This window comes from Trichomonas vaginalis, chromosome III (genome assembly GCF_026262505.1).
Source record: "Trichomonas vaginalis G3 chromosome III, whole genome shotgun sequence".
Lineage (NCBI taxonomy): Eukaryota > Parabasalia > Trichomonadida > Trichomonadidae > Trichomonas > Trichomonas vaginalis.
Window position 1 is genome coordinate 18,781,312 of NC_067205.1, and position 15,052 is coordinate 18,796,363.

At 34.7% G+C, this 15,052-nt stretch overlaps 1 pseudogene across 1 annotated transcript, besides 1 other annotated feature; it reads left to right on the forward strand.

Annotated features, from left to right (window-relative positions):
- Positions 1 to 379: 379 nt before the first annotated feature.
- TVAGG3_0727220 lies at positions 380 to 2,406 on the forward strand (annotated as a pseudogene). The gene has a single exon. A coding segment is annotated over exon 1 (2,027 nt).
- Positions 2,407 to 2,464: 58 nt separating this feature from the next.
- Positions 2,465 to 11,486: a mobile genetic element.
- Positions 11,487 to 15,052: the final 3,566 nt, after the last annotated feature.

Consider the following 15,052-nt stretch of genomic DNA (forward strand, 5'->3'; position numbering starts at 1 on the left):
AAACTGACAACACGTTGACCGAGTAGTTTTTTGTGCTGAACAAAAAGTGTCATATAAACATCTGTCAAAAACCGTTTTTTACTTCACTTAAAATGCCAGTAAGCTACGTAAGAATATACGTAAGAGGAAGGGAGCATTGAAACATCCAATAGTAAAACTGACACCACAACAACAGTTGCAACAACAAATTATGAATGACCCCACTATGTTGCAACAAATGTCAAGCAACCTATGCTTTTAAACCGAGTTATAGGTGCACAGAGTGAGGTTTAAGAGCGCACTTTTAGCGAAAATGGCAGGCTATGGTGGAGCTGCAGACGGAACAGCTTATAACCCTCAAAGTCAAATGAATTTGGATTCACTCAAAAATCAAATAACAGATGTCAAAAAGTCAACATAGACATACAGAAACAAATAAGTGAAAACGAAAAGAAACTAGAATATGACAGACACACAAAGAAACTCAATGAGTTAAACGTAGAGAAAAAGAAGAAAGAAGAACAACTGAAAGAACTAAGTACAGAGGAATATGCGAAAAAAGTGTCAGAAAAAGCAGCAGAAGTAGCAAAAATGGAACAAGATGTTATAAATTTGAAAAACCATACTACTCAATATAAAGTACTGAAAGATGAAGAAATAAAACAAAAAGCCCTGAAGACATATATGGATAGCGATGAGTATAAAAAAGAAGTTGAAGCAAATTGTAAAGGCAGAAAAACTTTTACAGTTGCAAAACCAAAACCGTACAGTATGAAAACTTAGCACAAGAAAGTAAAAATAACGACGCAGCCATGCAAAAGGCAATGAAAAGCGCAGAATATATAAAGCTAATAATGACTGGTTAGATGCCCAAGCCAACGCTAAAGCAGCCCAACTTATAGGGTCAATAAGGACAAAATAAACAGCGGATGAAGACAGTTCAAATGAAGCTTTAATGAATGCTGACTTTAAGAACGCCTTCGAAGCTCTTCATAGTAAGGTGAAACTAGTGAACGACTTCTCATCTGGAAAGAAACTGAAGTCTGAAGGTTTCGACAACGAGTTAAGAGAAGTAGCACAAAATATGACGAAAATAACAGATGCAGCAACGAGACAGGCAGTTCAAAGTGCCTATGACGCCGTTAGAGCAACTGTTGTGGAAAGTCAAGAAAAAGAGTTACAACAGACCAAAACAGACCTAGTAAATGCTTTCTTAAAAACGAAAAGTCAGGTAGGACATTATGCTGCAGATGGAACATATGTGCCAGCTGGTGGAACTTTATATACCAGCTGGTGGAACTTATATACTAGCTAGTGGAACTTATATACTAGCTAGTGAACTTATATACTAGCTAGTGGAACTTATATACCACAACCCTCCAAGAGAAGCACCTGCACCAGGACTACCTAAAACATTTACATCGTCACATGGACACAGACACAGGCATGCACCAAAACCAACACAACCCAACAGTTAAAACACTGCAACCACAACCAACAGTTCAAAACACTGCACCAAACAACAGTTCAAAACACTACACCACAACCAACAGTTCAACACTGCACCACAACCAACAGTTCAAAACACTGCACAGCAACAACCACAAACAGAGCAAGGACATAAAAGTAGAGAACAAGGAAACCAAGAATTCTTAAAAATGCTTAAGGAAAATTATGGTTACCCAGATACTCTTGACTTTAGTGACAGATATAAAGAAGCTATTAGAAAGTTCAAGAGAGGAAATACTGACCCGAACCTATTTAGCTTTATGGTTCAGCAACCAAATGGGATATAATTTCAAACCTGGAAAATACAAGCTCGCTAAGGGATATGATTTAATAGCATATCATCCAAATGACATGACTGAATTTACTCCGAGATATTTGGTGTCAGAGATAAATGATAATTCAACTATCTTCATGAAACGCGTAAAATAGAGACGGAACGAAAGAAAGAAGGTTTTATGAATGCGGATGACTTAAATAGGGAACTTGTTAAAACGGTCTCGGAATATATGAAATGCAGAAGATGAGGTACAAGAAACTCCACAGGAAGAAGTTCAGATACAACAGACATGGAAGAAATAGTTCAGCAACAACAGCTAGAAGAGCCTGAAGGAAACGAACAAGTCCCTCCTTTGGAAACTAACTTCACAGAACTAGATGAAGATTTGGAACAGCCGAAAAATCTTGACCCTCAACAAGAGTATGCGGAGAATATGGAATCTTTCCAAGAGTCTAAAGAAAAATTCAGCTGACATAGTAGAAGAATATCGAAAAATGTTCGCCGACATACAAAAGACTCCAACATCAGATGAAAATATTCAGCATAGAATGGAAGTACTGAAGAGAAAATGTACGCAAATACAACAATCCTTTTTACTTACGACCATATAACGTTCAATCTTTGGCTGAACTCGGTGAAAATAAAAGGTTAAATTTCAACAAAACATATAGAAATGAAACATTGTTTAAAGTTCATTCAGAACCTAACCAATAATGAACAAAACCTACTTTTGTTTCTGCAGACTATGGAACTACAATGAGATGGGGTCATAAAGCTAATCCGGATAGGTGGTTCATAAACTTACAACCACATTCCAAGAAGTTGTAGACGCAATGGAAGTGAATTGGTGAACCAGATATAGCTGGTATTTTCAGCGCGGCTTTAATGCCATTGAAAGATATGAAATATGCAGATATTTTGGACCAGTATGAAATGACATGGCTGAGGGAAATATAACACCTGACGTTCTAGAACATTTATCTCAAAGAACTACACAGAACCATAGAGATGGTATATTTGGTGAAGGTTAGAAAGAAAGTTAGGGAGAGAGAAGGAAGAGAACCTATTGTACATGACTTGCAAACGAAAGTTTGCAAAATGTCATAAAACTTACTTTGCAGACAATGAATGAGAAGGGATGAATATTTAAGAAAACTCAAATGGACAGTACCAAATGAAATGTTAGTATTGAAAAACATGTTCCTTGACAAAAATAAACCAACTACAGAAATAAATGACGCAAGTCTGAAACGTTGGGTAAAAAGCTTTCCCATTCACAAAAAATATTATTGGTAACATGGAAAGAAAACCAGAATGGCTACAAAAACATATATTTGGAAACGAGCTTATTCCATATGGACAAGCTCTGTTTGAAGAGCTTGAACCGGAAACTCAGGAAAGAGTCATGCAAACATAAGCGAAGACTCAAATACAAACTATGACAAAATCTTTCTAGGATATAGGTTACCTGAGATGGGCGACCAGAGCCCAAAGGCAAAAAGGACATGGGAATTTACAACATACTAGGTGAACATGAGGCAAAGATGCTACAACTTGAAGCAGAGGGCAAGTTACCAAAAGCGACACCAAAGAAGAAGAGAAGAGTAGAACAAAGTGAAAGTAGTGAAGAGTAACTTCATCTAGTGAAAGTAGTGGCAATGAAGGAAAAAGAAGAGTTAAAAACTCAGTCAGGAAGAAAGTAAAGCTTGGTCCGAGTGGGTTCTATTATGACATATAAATCCAACATTTCTATATTTTTACCCATATGAAATGTACGCCGCTCAGAATATAACGCAACAGTTTTGGATGCCATGAACGGAAATGTTTCCGAATGGTATAACGAATGCGACAATGCCATTAGAAGGTCAGAAATAGTTCCTGGAACTTACGAATATACAACTGCTGTTTCTTATGGAAACGTAGGTGAGTTTGGAGAAGGTTCTTCAACAACAGTAGATATTGCTTGCGACAGTTTCATATTATTTCTATTGACAACTCATTCTTATACGTGGAACAAGACTTGAAATAAAACCTTCTGCCAAGTTGTCTGACAAGAAAGGTTGCAATGGAATTTTCTATGTCGGATACCATATGCTCCAGAGTTTTCATGGGATATAGATATTTCTAACTCTGACTTAGTTCAAACAGTAACATGGGCAAACTATGAATGGTTCGCTTTGAGAAACTCAGTACAACCACAGCTAGAGAACAAACAGACCAGTATGCAAATATTGAAAAAAAAGAAGACTTGACCCTAACGTTCCAGGAGTTTATGTTGACCTTTCTGGACAAACTGCAGCAGCAGTAAACCAAAGTAAAACTGAAACTTAGAGTTCCTTTGTCATCTTTCCTCATCTTCAGGTTTTTAAGATACTTGCCAAACTGGGCAGGAAAAATTTCTATCGAACTTACTCCAAGCAAAATAACTTAGTCATTGCACCAACACAAGACCCATTCACTATTACAGAGTAAAGGGAACAAATCAAACGTCATTCGCCGAATTTGCAAAGACAAAGTTGACTTAGACTTTGGTTTCTCAAACTTCAACAATGAAGTAAACTATTATTTCAATGCTGCTGGAACTGCTTGGGACCCAGTTAAGTTCACATGCGAACAGTTTGAATGCAAGAGAATAGAAGCAGACTTGCAGTCTATATGTTGACCCAGATATTTCAAATGCTTTAGCTGCCAAATATATTGCAGTTCCACTTATGTTCCCTATACACCAAATATCTGTCAAAGACTTTGCAGGTGAAGTTGGAAACCAAAATCCAGGAGCCGAAGGTGCAAGAACAGATATTGCTTTAACAACTGCAATGAAACATGCAGATACTATGTTTGTATTGTTCAGACGAATATAAATGACTATTCTTGTTTCTACAACCCTGGTATTAAATATCATATAAACATAGATGGCAAATATTATCCAAGAGAAGAATATTCTACAGTTGAGGATATGAGGTCATACAACTTGACATTAGATGCTATGAACTTTAACAACAACTTCACACAACCATTAACCTGAAATGCAAAGTTCTATTATGCCATAATGTGAAAGTATGGACCCATACAGGAGTCAAAAAACTCAATATACAAATGGAGACCGTTCAAACTTTTGGCTTGGCATTCCATTTGCTGACTCAGAAGACTTTATGGGTGGTATTTCAACTGTTGGTACAGTTCAAATACAAATATACTGGTGACAGAGACGGTCCAGATGAATTGAGAGCAAAGAAGTTTACAAAACCAATAGCACTTTTCACGGAAGTGCTCTTTTGAAGATTCGTTCGATGAAACCTGCTGGGGCTCTCAGATTGGCATAACGACAGCTTCCATCGAGCAGATTTTGGCAGCAGGTCAGTAAGTTGTTCTTGAACTGACTTCTCTCCGTCAAATATTGACAGTACGCCAGTTTGACATAATATTGTATTATAAACTTTCTTAGTAATATCTGTAAGTTTTGAAGTTATATTTTTGTCTGCTTCAAGAACTTTCACACCATTTCAGTTATACCAACTTTCTTTCTTTGTATGAAAATATTTAGGTTCAGCAAATATATGCTATTCTATAACATTTTCCATTGTTTGTGTAAGAACTATTCTGTCAATGTATTTGTATGTTTGTGAGTATAAACTTTGTTCTGCTTCAATTCAATAAGATATCCGAATACGTCCATCTTTTTATTCTAAGTAAAATGTCATTTCCGAAAATAGAAGCGTAAGTGTTTCAAAAGGTTTAATGGCGGTGGCGAATGTGAAGTTAAATTCACCAACTCAAACAAACAGTCAAAGTGTTGTTGTCAATGTCAAAGACAGGATGTTGAATGTGGGGAAACCATACGAAGACGAAGATGGTATAACAATTGTTCCTGTAAAAGACCAACATATCCTGAAGTTAACAGAGACTTAAGTTCTGTTGCAGATATTCGAAACGACTACCACAACTGAAGAACAAACTTCAAACTCAGGAGAAGTTTGTCAAGCTTTAAGTATAATGTTAAACTTGGTCGAACACAACCCTGTAAAAGTGAACTCATATGTTATTGCACCTCATGAAGTTTTGAAAGAATATTGAAACTTTTGACAGAGGCAGACGATATAAAACATCAAAGAATAAACCCGACATTAGTTGCTGTGGTGTTTCATATAATGCCATTGACAAGATATACGTTATGAAAGGAGGTGAAACGTTGAACTTAAAGTATGTTTCCCAGACGTCATAAAAATATTTGACGACCAACAACATTTCATTAAATTTATTTGCTAAGTAAAAATGTCAAAACTTCTTGAAAGATGTTTGAAGAAAAATATATAGACTTTATTTTCATGTAAAGGACTTTTACACACTTTTGAACGATATGAAAGACCTGTTTTGTTTGTTCGTGTAGACAAAGGAAAGTTCTATGTCTTTACAAAATATTTGAACTTCTTAGACAGAGAACTTCAAGACGCCCATGTGAAAGTTTAGATGAAGTTCTTCCTCCACTTTCAGAAAAACTTTTAAATATATATAAATGGCAGAAGATATAATGGTTTATACTATTACGACTAAAAACCCTGAGTCATAATAATTCTATAACAAAACTTACAAAGTCCTCAAGGACGATATTGTAAACTAACTTTAAACACAATGACGACTAAAGCCTGTTTTGCTCTTTTGACACCAGAAGATTTATTGTTGTGAATGGTAAAAAATACTCCTTTGAAGATACTTACTCAGATATACACCAACAGGTTTTGTTGACTTATTTAATACTTTAAGGACGGGTGTAACATGTCTGCAACTAAGCAGGTTCATATATGTTTGGATGTCGACTGAGTTTTACTATAAACGATATGAGCTATAATACAAAACTTATTTCTGGTTTTTACTACCAACAGTTTCCTATAACAGGAAAAGTGTATACAAGGAATGTCTATTCCATTGACATTAAGCACACCAATCTTATATATTGTTTCAAACTTAGGTTCAAGTGTTATTCGAATGTCGACAGAAACTATTATGAACCAAAGATACTTATGCGTATAAACAATACTTTCTCTGCTGGTTTGCCTATTGTTCATTCGAATGCAGTATTTCAACCTTAGGAAACTCAAACACTTTGGCAAGTAATAACGTTGACATTAGTTGACGCAAACTTTGTTCCTGTAAAACTTTTATGTCCTATGTATTTGTCAATGACGGCAGAAAGTTTCGAATTGGAAGATGCAACTGGTGAAAGTATTGTATTACAAGAACAACTGTCAAGCAGACAAATTAGCTCAGAACAACAAATGGCTAACAAATGGATACAACAAAGATCAAGATATATAAAAATAATTTTTTTTTTTATTTATAATAAAATGTACTAGAATAAGATTGTTTCAGATTTTTAATGACTTAAGCATTCAGAAATATTGGTGCCATTTCGAGACTATATACAAAGCAGTCGAGAAGTTTGAAACGTTAGTCCATTTTATGTTTGACTCTTGCCCCAAGAATGTTATGTGTATAGAAAGAATGGGATGTAGTCCTTTAACAACCTAAGCCAGACAATAGTGGTCTGAACAAGAAATGTAAGAAGAACTTAAGAAAAAAAAAGCGTCAAGTTGGCATGAGATTGTTAGATGCTTGGGAATATCTTATTGTCAAAACTTGAAGATTTTTCAGTTCGTGGTATAAGTTTTTTACACCTTCTCCAAACTTCTATTCCTAATCTTCACTGGATATAAATATGAACAAGTAGAATGGAAAGAAAATAATTATAGAAGCTTGGTTTAGACCCATGTCAAGAAATTATATGCCAATGGAAACGAAAAGGTTTATGAGTATATCTTATGTTGGTTTGCAAGCATCTTACAACAATCCAGTGCTAAAAATGAAACTGCTGCTCATTATAATTGGAAACAAGGAACAGGTAAGAACACATTCTTTACAGATATCTTATGCAAACTGTTTAGAGGGCTGAAATTCCGAATCCGAATATGACAAACATAGAAAACATCTGTGGCAAGTTTAACTCCTCAATAGAGATAATGAAACTTATAGTTTGGCAATAAACTTCAAAGTATAGAATACAACAAAGTTTTTGAACTCAGATGCCTTGAAGAGTCTTATAACAGACAAAGTTGGTGTTGTTGAAGAAAGTATAAAAGACTCAAGAGTTTTGTGAAAATGTTGCAAACTTCAATTATGGTTTCAAACAATGCCTGTTCCATGAAGTTAGAAAGTTCTGACAGAAGATATGTAGTTTGTTAGAACGTCAGATTCTCATATGCAAGATACAGAATATTTGACGAGCTTGCAGAAACTTTGACATCGTGAACTTTTACAACCACTGTTCCATATTTTTATGAACATTAGATATTTCCTAAGTTCAAATCCAAGAAAATTCCACATACCGTAAGAGAGACTAAACATTGTAGAAGCAAACAAGAGTGTATATGAACTGTTCATAGATGAAACTGACTTTGAGTTTGTTTAGATGAAAAGTCTTTTATATTGATGAATATAAACAATATTGTCAAGAATATTGGTTATATGACAGCGTCTAAAACGAACTTTCTTGGCAAATGTCAAAAGTCTTTTAGACGTACAGAATGTTTGGGTTTATCTTCAGTTTTTGTTTTTCTTCTTCTATCGGTTTTTCGTCACTTTTCGGTTTCTCTGACTTTACTCACTTGCAGGAACAGTTGTGTCGTCAACATCTTCATAAATATCATATGCCATTTGTTTTTGTTTTCCTTTCAACTTTTTGTGTTTGTTGTAAAGTTTAGAATATTTTGACTCTAAGTCAATGAGATGTTCTATAATGAACTGTTGGTCAGTGAAGTAAACTTTTCCATCTGTGTTCTCGAAAGCTCCTTCAGACTTCAAATTTTTATTTGTGAGAGTCTGTTTCTTTTTTGAGATACTAGCCGTTCCATTTCTATGAAAAGTGACTTTATAGTTAGGGTTTGTATTTCCAGACCTGGCACTTTCTATTATTGAATTTTTCTCTTCATCTGTAAGTTCTTTGACAGTTTTGACAATGGGTCTGAACTTTTTGTTTGTGGTGTCAAACTCTACCGTTTCAACTTCTTCGGTCATTTCATCTCAGTAAAAAATTTTAGTTTGGTTTGTTTTCAACTGGTTGTTGTTGTTTTAAGTCGGTCTAAAACTTCCTGAGGTATAGGAAGAACTTGACAAACACGTTGTGTAACTGCTGGAAGCCGACAAATCCATCTTGAACCCATTTGTCTCAATGCTGTATTGTTCATTTCATCTCAGTAAAAAACTTTACATTCCCCACGTTTGAGGCGGTTGAGGTTGGTTATTGTTTACCCACTGTTTGTGCATGGTTATATCCTCTGTTAAAGAATCTTTCACCTTGGTCCATATAGTGTCCTGCTTGGTTATAGTAGTCACTTGCTTTGTTATAATAGTTTCCTGCTTGTCTTCCTACATTGTCCATCCATCCTTGAACTTTTCCTCTTGTTTCAGGATTTGGAATAAGATTTGTTGCATCTCGTGCTACATCCCAACCTTTCTGTACAGTTTGTATAATAAGGTTGTGCTTTCTCTTTAAGTATACCTAATGTACTCAAAATCTTCCTTCCAACTCCAAATACACCTCTGGCTATTGTTCCCACTGCGGGCAAAAATCTGGATGCAACTCCTGCTAATGCGCCAAATAAACCATTTCTTATAGGGTAAAAAATGACGAATCCAAACAAGGACCCCTATGTTTCTAAAGCGACAAAGAAAGCACTCATGATAAAAATCTTTAGTTCAACACCAAATGCTTGGTTTATGGATATCTTGGAAAACATTCGAGAGTTAGAACAGATGGACCTCCATACTGGTTAATATTTGTTGGTCAAAACACAAGATACTGTGAAGCCATACCATTATGGTCCAAAAATATTTTAGATGTGAAAACTGCTTTGACAATATTCGTTGCAAATACCATCCAACAAAACTGACATCTGACTGTGAAGTTCTTTCAAATCAGATGATGTAAAAAACTATCTGCGTTCAAAAAATGTAAACCAATATTTCATTGTCGACCAAAACCATTCTGCTCTTGGTGTCATTGACGGTTGTATAAAATTGTAAGAGACTTAAACCAACCACAAGGTGGTGAAGCAAATGAAATGTCATATGACGACAAATATAGACACTTCTCCATGGCAAAGATGAGACAAGTTTTAAATATTTACAATAGCCGTAAACAAAAAGGTTTGGGAAACCACTCCCCCGAAGAAATGAAAAACAACCCTGACTTAGAGAAAGACTATATATTTAATAATTTAGTCAAAAGAGACAAAACAAGAAAGAATGCCGGGCTTCAAACTTCAGAAAGGTGACAAAGTAAAAATAGAAATACCTAAACCGACCCATATGAAAATACTATTGACTATGACAACAATGGGAACCCGACAGGTACTCACATTCGTGTTCGTAAAAATAGAAGAAAGTATACAAGAGAATATATATGAAGTTTAGGCAAACATGGCAAAATGTACAGACTGCAAGCAGAAGATAAAACTACTATTGTCAGACCTCGTTTCAAACTTGTCAAAGTTCAAGGTGGTATACTTTCAAGACAGTTCCTAACAAATATAAGACAACTCCTGACGAATATGCTAAAGAAGTTGAAAATGACGACTAAGCAATTCTATACCATGCGTAAACTGTCATGTAAGGTGGCATGTATTCTTTACTTTGTCCCGTTGTTTGCGTATATCCTGTAACGTGATGTGTATGGATTCCTCCTACATCAGTGTTATTCCAGTAACAATTTATAGCAAACTTAACGTCCTCTTTAACACATATCCTTTACCTTTTGTCATTCCTGACCAATCCCAAAATCTATGACTATGCAAACCTGCTTGAGATGTACTTAAATTTATGTAGTGACTGTGTGCAGGTAAATTTGCACCTGAAATCGTTTTACTTCCACCTGTTTCCTTTGAAGAGTTTGCACAATACAAAAACCTGTCGACTATTTGAGTCCAAGTTCCAAAACCCAGAACTGTTTCTGGATTTGTTGAGTTCATTGACGTATAAATAGAGCCTATAGGATATAATGTTTGAAGTATTTCTGTCTTTAATGTTTGAAGCTCTTTTTTGTCTGCTTTCTTGTCATATAAATCTTGAGCAGTGAATTTAATATTATATTCATCCTTATGACATAAACATCTTTACATCTAATGTTTCTCATCGTCGTTATGTCGTCATCCGATGTTAAACCTTGTGGAAAGTTAGGAGGTTTACAATATAATGCATCCCCACCAGTTTCTTCAACCGTTCCTTCAATACTTTCTATAGCAACAGTTGTGAAGAAATCATGTGTATGGTTCTTGTCTGCTTTCTTTTCAAGGCTAACGTTTAAGTCTGTTATTTCAGATATAGAATGTGTATGCCCAACGGCACTTTTACTGTTTAAGGTTTCTTGTAAGTCTGTTATTTCAGATATAGAATGTGTATGTCCAACGGCACTTTTCCTGTTTAAGGTTTCTTGTAAGTTTGTAATATTTGCAATGGTATGTGTATGTCCAACGGCACTTTTCCTGTTTAAGGTTTCTTGTAAGTCTGTTATTTCAGATATAGAATGTGTATGTCCAACGGCACTTTTCCTGTTTAAGGTTTCTTGTAAGTTTGTAATATTTGCAATGGTATGTGTATGTCCAACGGCACTTTTCCTGTTTAAGGTTTCTTGTAAGTCTGTTATTTCAGATATAGAATGTATATGAGTCTTTTTAGAATATTCGTTTTCAGCTCTTGTCACTTCACTTGACATTTTATTGTCAACATATGTTTTGTCTGCTTGTTCAGGATGAGTATGTTCTTTTGTTGCATAAGCATTGTTAACTCTTTCTTCTTCTTTTGCTATTGCATCGTCTACATATTCTTTGTCAGCTTTGTTGTCAACATCTGTTTTCAAAAGAAGTTCATTTATAGGTTTCTCGTTTAAAGTTCCTTTTGTTGGATTTATACAGACAGTATTGTTCTTCTGTCTTGAAACAGAAACTCATCTGTCATTGGGTTTAATGTCAGTTTTAAGTTTCCTTCTTTCAATGACTCAGATATCTTAGAATAGTTTGAAAAGTTTGTTGTGTTCTTATTTAGAGCTTGCATAATGAGTTGTCGGTTGTGTTGTATTTCTCTTATGGAAGCAGTATCTTTCGACATTTTTATTCTAGATAAAATATGCTTTCAATAGAAAAAGAAAAATTCAAGAGTTGCTACAACTAAACCATTAGATGAAATTTTTACTAATGTCGGTCAAAAGTTTGAGATAGAGACCGTAAAGCATGAAGGCTATCGTTTTGACTACCCATTAAGATGGCTAAGAGACCCATCTGTCACAAAAGCTATTGGCTTTCGTAGAATGAAGTTCATTTCAGAAGCCATACATGGTTTCCCATTTACGGTCGGTTTGAAGTTCGATACTATAACAAAGAAAAACGTATGTATGAGAAATTTGAACAGGGAAAACTTTTACAAGTTAGTTTGCTTGTTAACTTAGAAACAACTCTTCAAGCTTTTCAAGAAAAAATAAACGATATCTATCTCGAATATGCAAAACAGTATAACATTGACGAAGGAGAGTACCATCTCGATATTATTTATGACAGGAAAAATGCAACTGTTAAAATCAATAGAATAGAAGACCTTGGAGAAAACGTTTATATTTCTACAAAATATAACAACTGTTGCATGGTATAGATTTCTGAGGATGTTAAATCAGCCTGCAGCATATCCAGTACACCCAGACTTTTATGAAGTCGAAAACCCTAATGAACATATGAAAATTTTTCGACCCAGATGCTATTATTGTTCATGCTTCATTTTCTGGTGCGCAAAACTCTTTCTTATGTCTGATGAATGATTTTTACGAAAAACTACAAAGTTATAAGAACCACCAAGTGGAAGTATTTCAGACTTTCAAGTATGGTTTACTACAGATGGAAGAAAAAGAATATTCCATTATACCATGCGTTTTACTTAGAACTTAGTTTCATATACAACTACTATCGAACGGTAAAAATATAATTTTTTAATACGGTTGAGGTGTTGGATTGTTTGCCAACTAGACTGTGGTGCAGGTTCAGGCTGTTGTATAACAGAGCTTGTTCTTCTGGTTCAGGGTCTTTAGGTATAATACCAACAAACTGACCTACCCTTTTACCAATATTTTTGACACCGTTCCAAATTCCTCTTCCTACGGTTTTTATTCCATTCCATATACCTCTTCCAACATTTCGAAAGAAGTTTCCTATCTTACTGAAGAAACCCATTTTACTATATGTAAAAATCTAATGTCCGCCTAGTCTCTTACGTTTCCTGTTGAGTTCCATAGCATTCTTTAACTGGAGCTCATACATTCTGTTTCTCCTCTTAGAGAAACATATTCTGGGTCAACTCCTGTGTTCGCGTCATCTGCATAAAGTGTTTTATATCCCACTTCAGGGTTTGTATAAAACTCTTTCCATCTACAATTTGCATACCATGGTGGCAAACCTAACGCAGCGTCATTTGACATGGCAGTTTGCATTTGTACATCTGTTGGCACTTGACCATAGTTTGCCATTGCAGTTTGTATTCTAACTTCATTTGGAATATTCTCTGGTTTGGTTGTCCAGGTTGCTGTGCATTCGCTAAGTTCTGTGCGTCCATTTAATATTAGATAAAAATATCTCTTACGAGTACATATACTGAACATTTGAGGCATTGGTTCATCTTCATATTCTCTGTACTTTTCTGCCACGTCAAAGAAATAAATGACACAATGGAAAAAACCTAAAACAAGTAGTCCTATTCAAACACCATCATTACTAATAAAATTTCTTTGTTATGACACTTTCTCGGTTTATAGGACCTCTCTCATATTCTATCTTGTCATATCTAAACTCATAGTCATGTATGTCCTCTAACCATCTCATAACGGTTTCCAAACCACTTTTATCGGATGTAAATTAAAAGCATGGATGGTTATGTAAAACGTCTAAAGTTTCTAAAGAGTCTCTCAAAGCCAGTCTATTGGTATTGAAAATCCCATGTGTTATAGAACGGTGGGTCCACTATAAAGAAAACATTCCTTGTCTTTATATTTTTCATACAAATCTGTCCAATGACATCTCACAAACTCTATACCCTCAATATATTTTTCTATGTCCTCTTTGAAAACATTTGTATAGTTAAGATATAAAACTTTTGACATAAGTGTTTCAATGTCATGAACTCTTATAGCACCACTATATATAGTTAGCAGATATACTATCCAGTCTATATTCTGCTTTTTTCAAAACCTCTCTCACAATATTTTTCTTATCTAATGGTATACGTTCCATCTTACCTATCTGAATTTTCTTTTAACTCTTTCAATATTTTGTTAGTGTCTGGAATATGTTTGAGACGGTCCATATAGTTGTCGAAGTCATTGCATATAATCTTTGAGTCTGGAGATATTGTATGGCACAAATGGGATATATAGAAACTTCCACCGAACAAATCTACAAATGTTAGACCATTCGGTAGTTTCTTAAGTTCTCTCAATATAATATCTTTACATTTACTCTTATTTCCAAAGAACGGTAACGGAGGTTTTGTAAAATTCATTTATATATAATAATAAAAATGTTTTTTCCTGAAAAAGTGACAGAAAAGTGACAAAACATGAAAACATATATAATTTGTGAAAAGCGACACATTATATAATGTTTTCGACCCAGAAGAAGGCTTCTTCCCAGAAGCAATGGAGGAAGAAGAAGAGTCCTCCGAATTCACACCAGAAGACTAACAATTTTCCGAATAAAAACTTCATTTATACTAAACATCTTCGGGGCTAGAGGGCACGAAGTGCCTGGAAGCCCCACTACCTTTTTTTTTTTTATTGATGATGGAAGTTTAATGTTCGAAAGCTTTTGACAATTATAAAACTAAACAGTTGTTATTTTATATTAAAACCGTATATAGTTCATAGCCACATTTACACAAATAGATTCTCATATTAAAAATTCATTTGAATGTTATCTGATATTTAAATAGTAAAAATAACAAATTATGGACAAAATTGAATGAGGGAAACGGTTTTCAATTTTGTCCATAATTTGGATATCTTGTTCATTATTGAGAGCGGAACAAAATTTGCTTCGCAAATTTTGTTCCGCTCTCAATAATGTACAAAATATAGTTTATATGGAAATTTTTTATATATTTACATTAGGATGAAAACATATAGATATGAATTTGAAACAGGATTTTGGTAGTGAATTTGTTTGCATGTGATCAGTGCACAGGATTTCATAGAGTTGATACTAA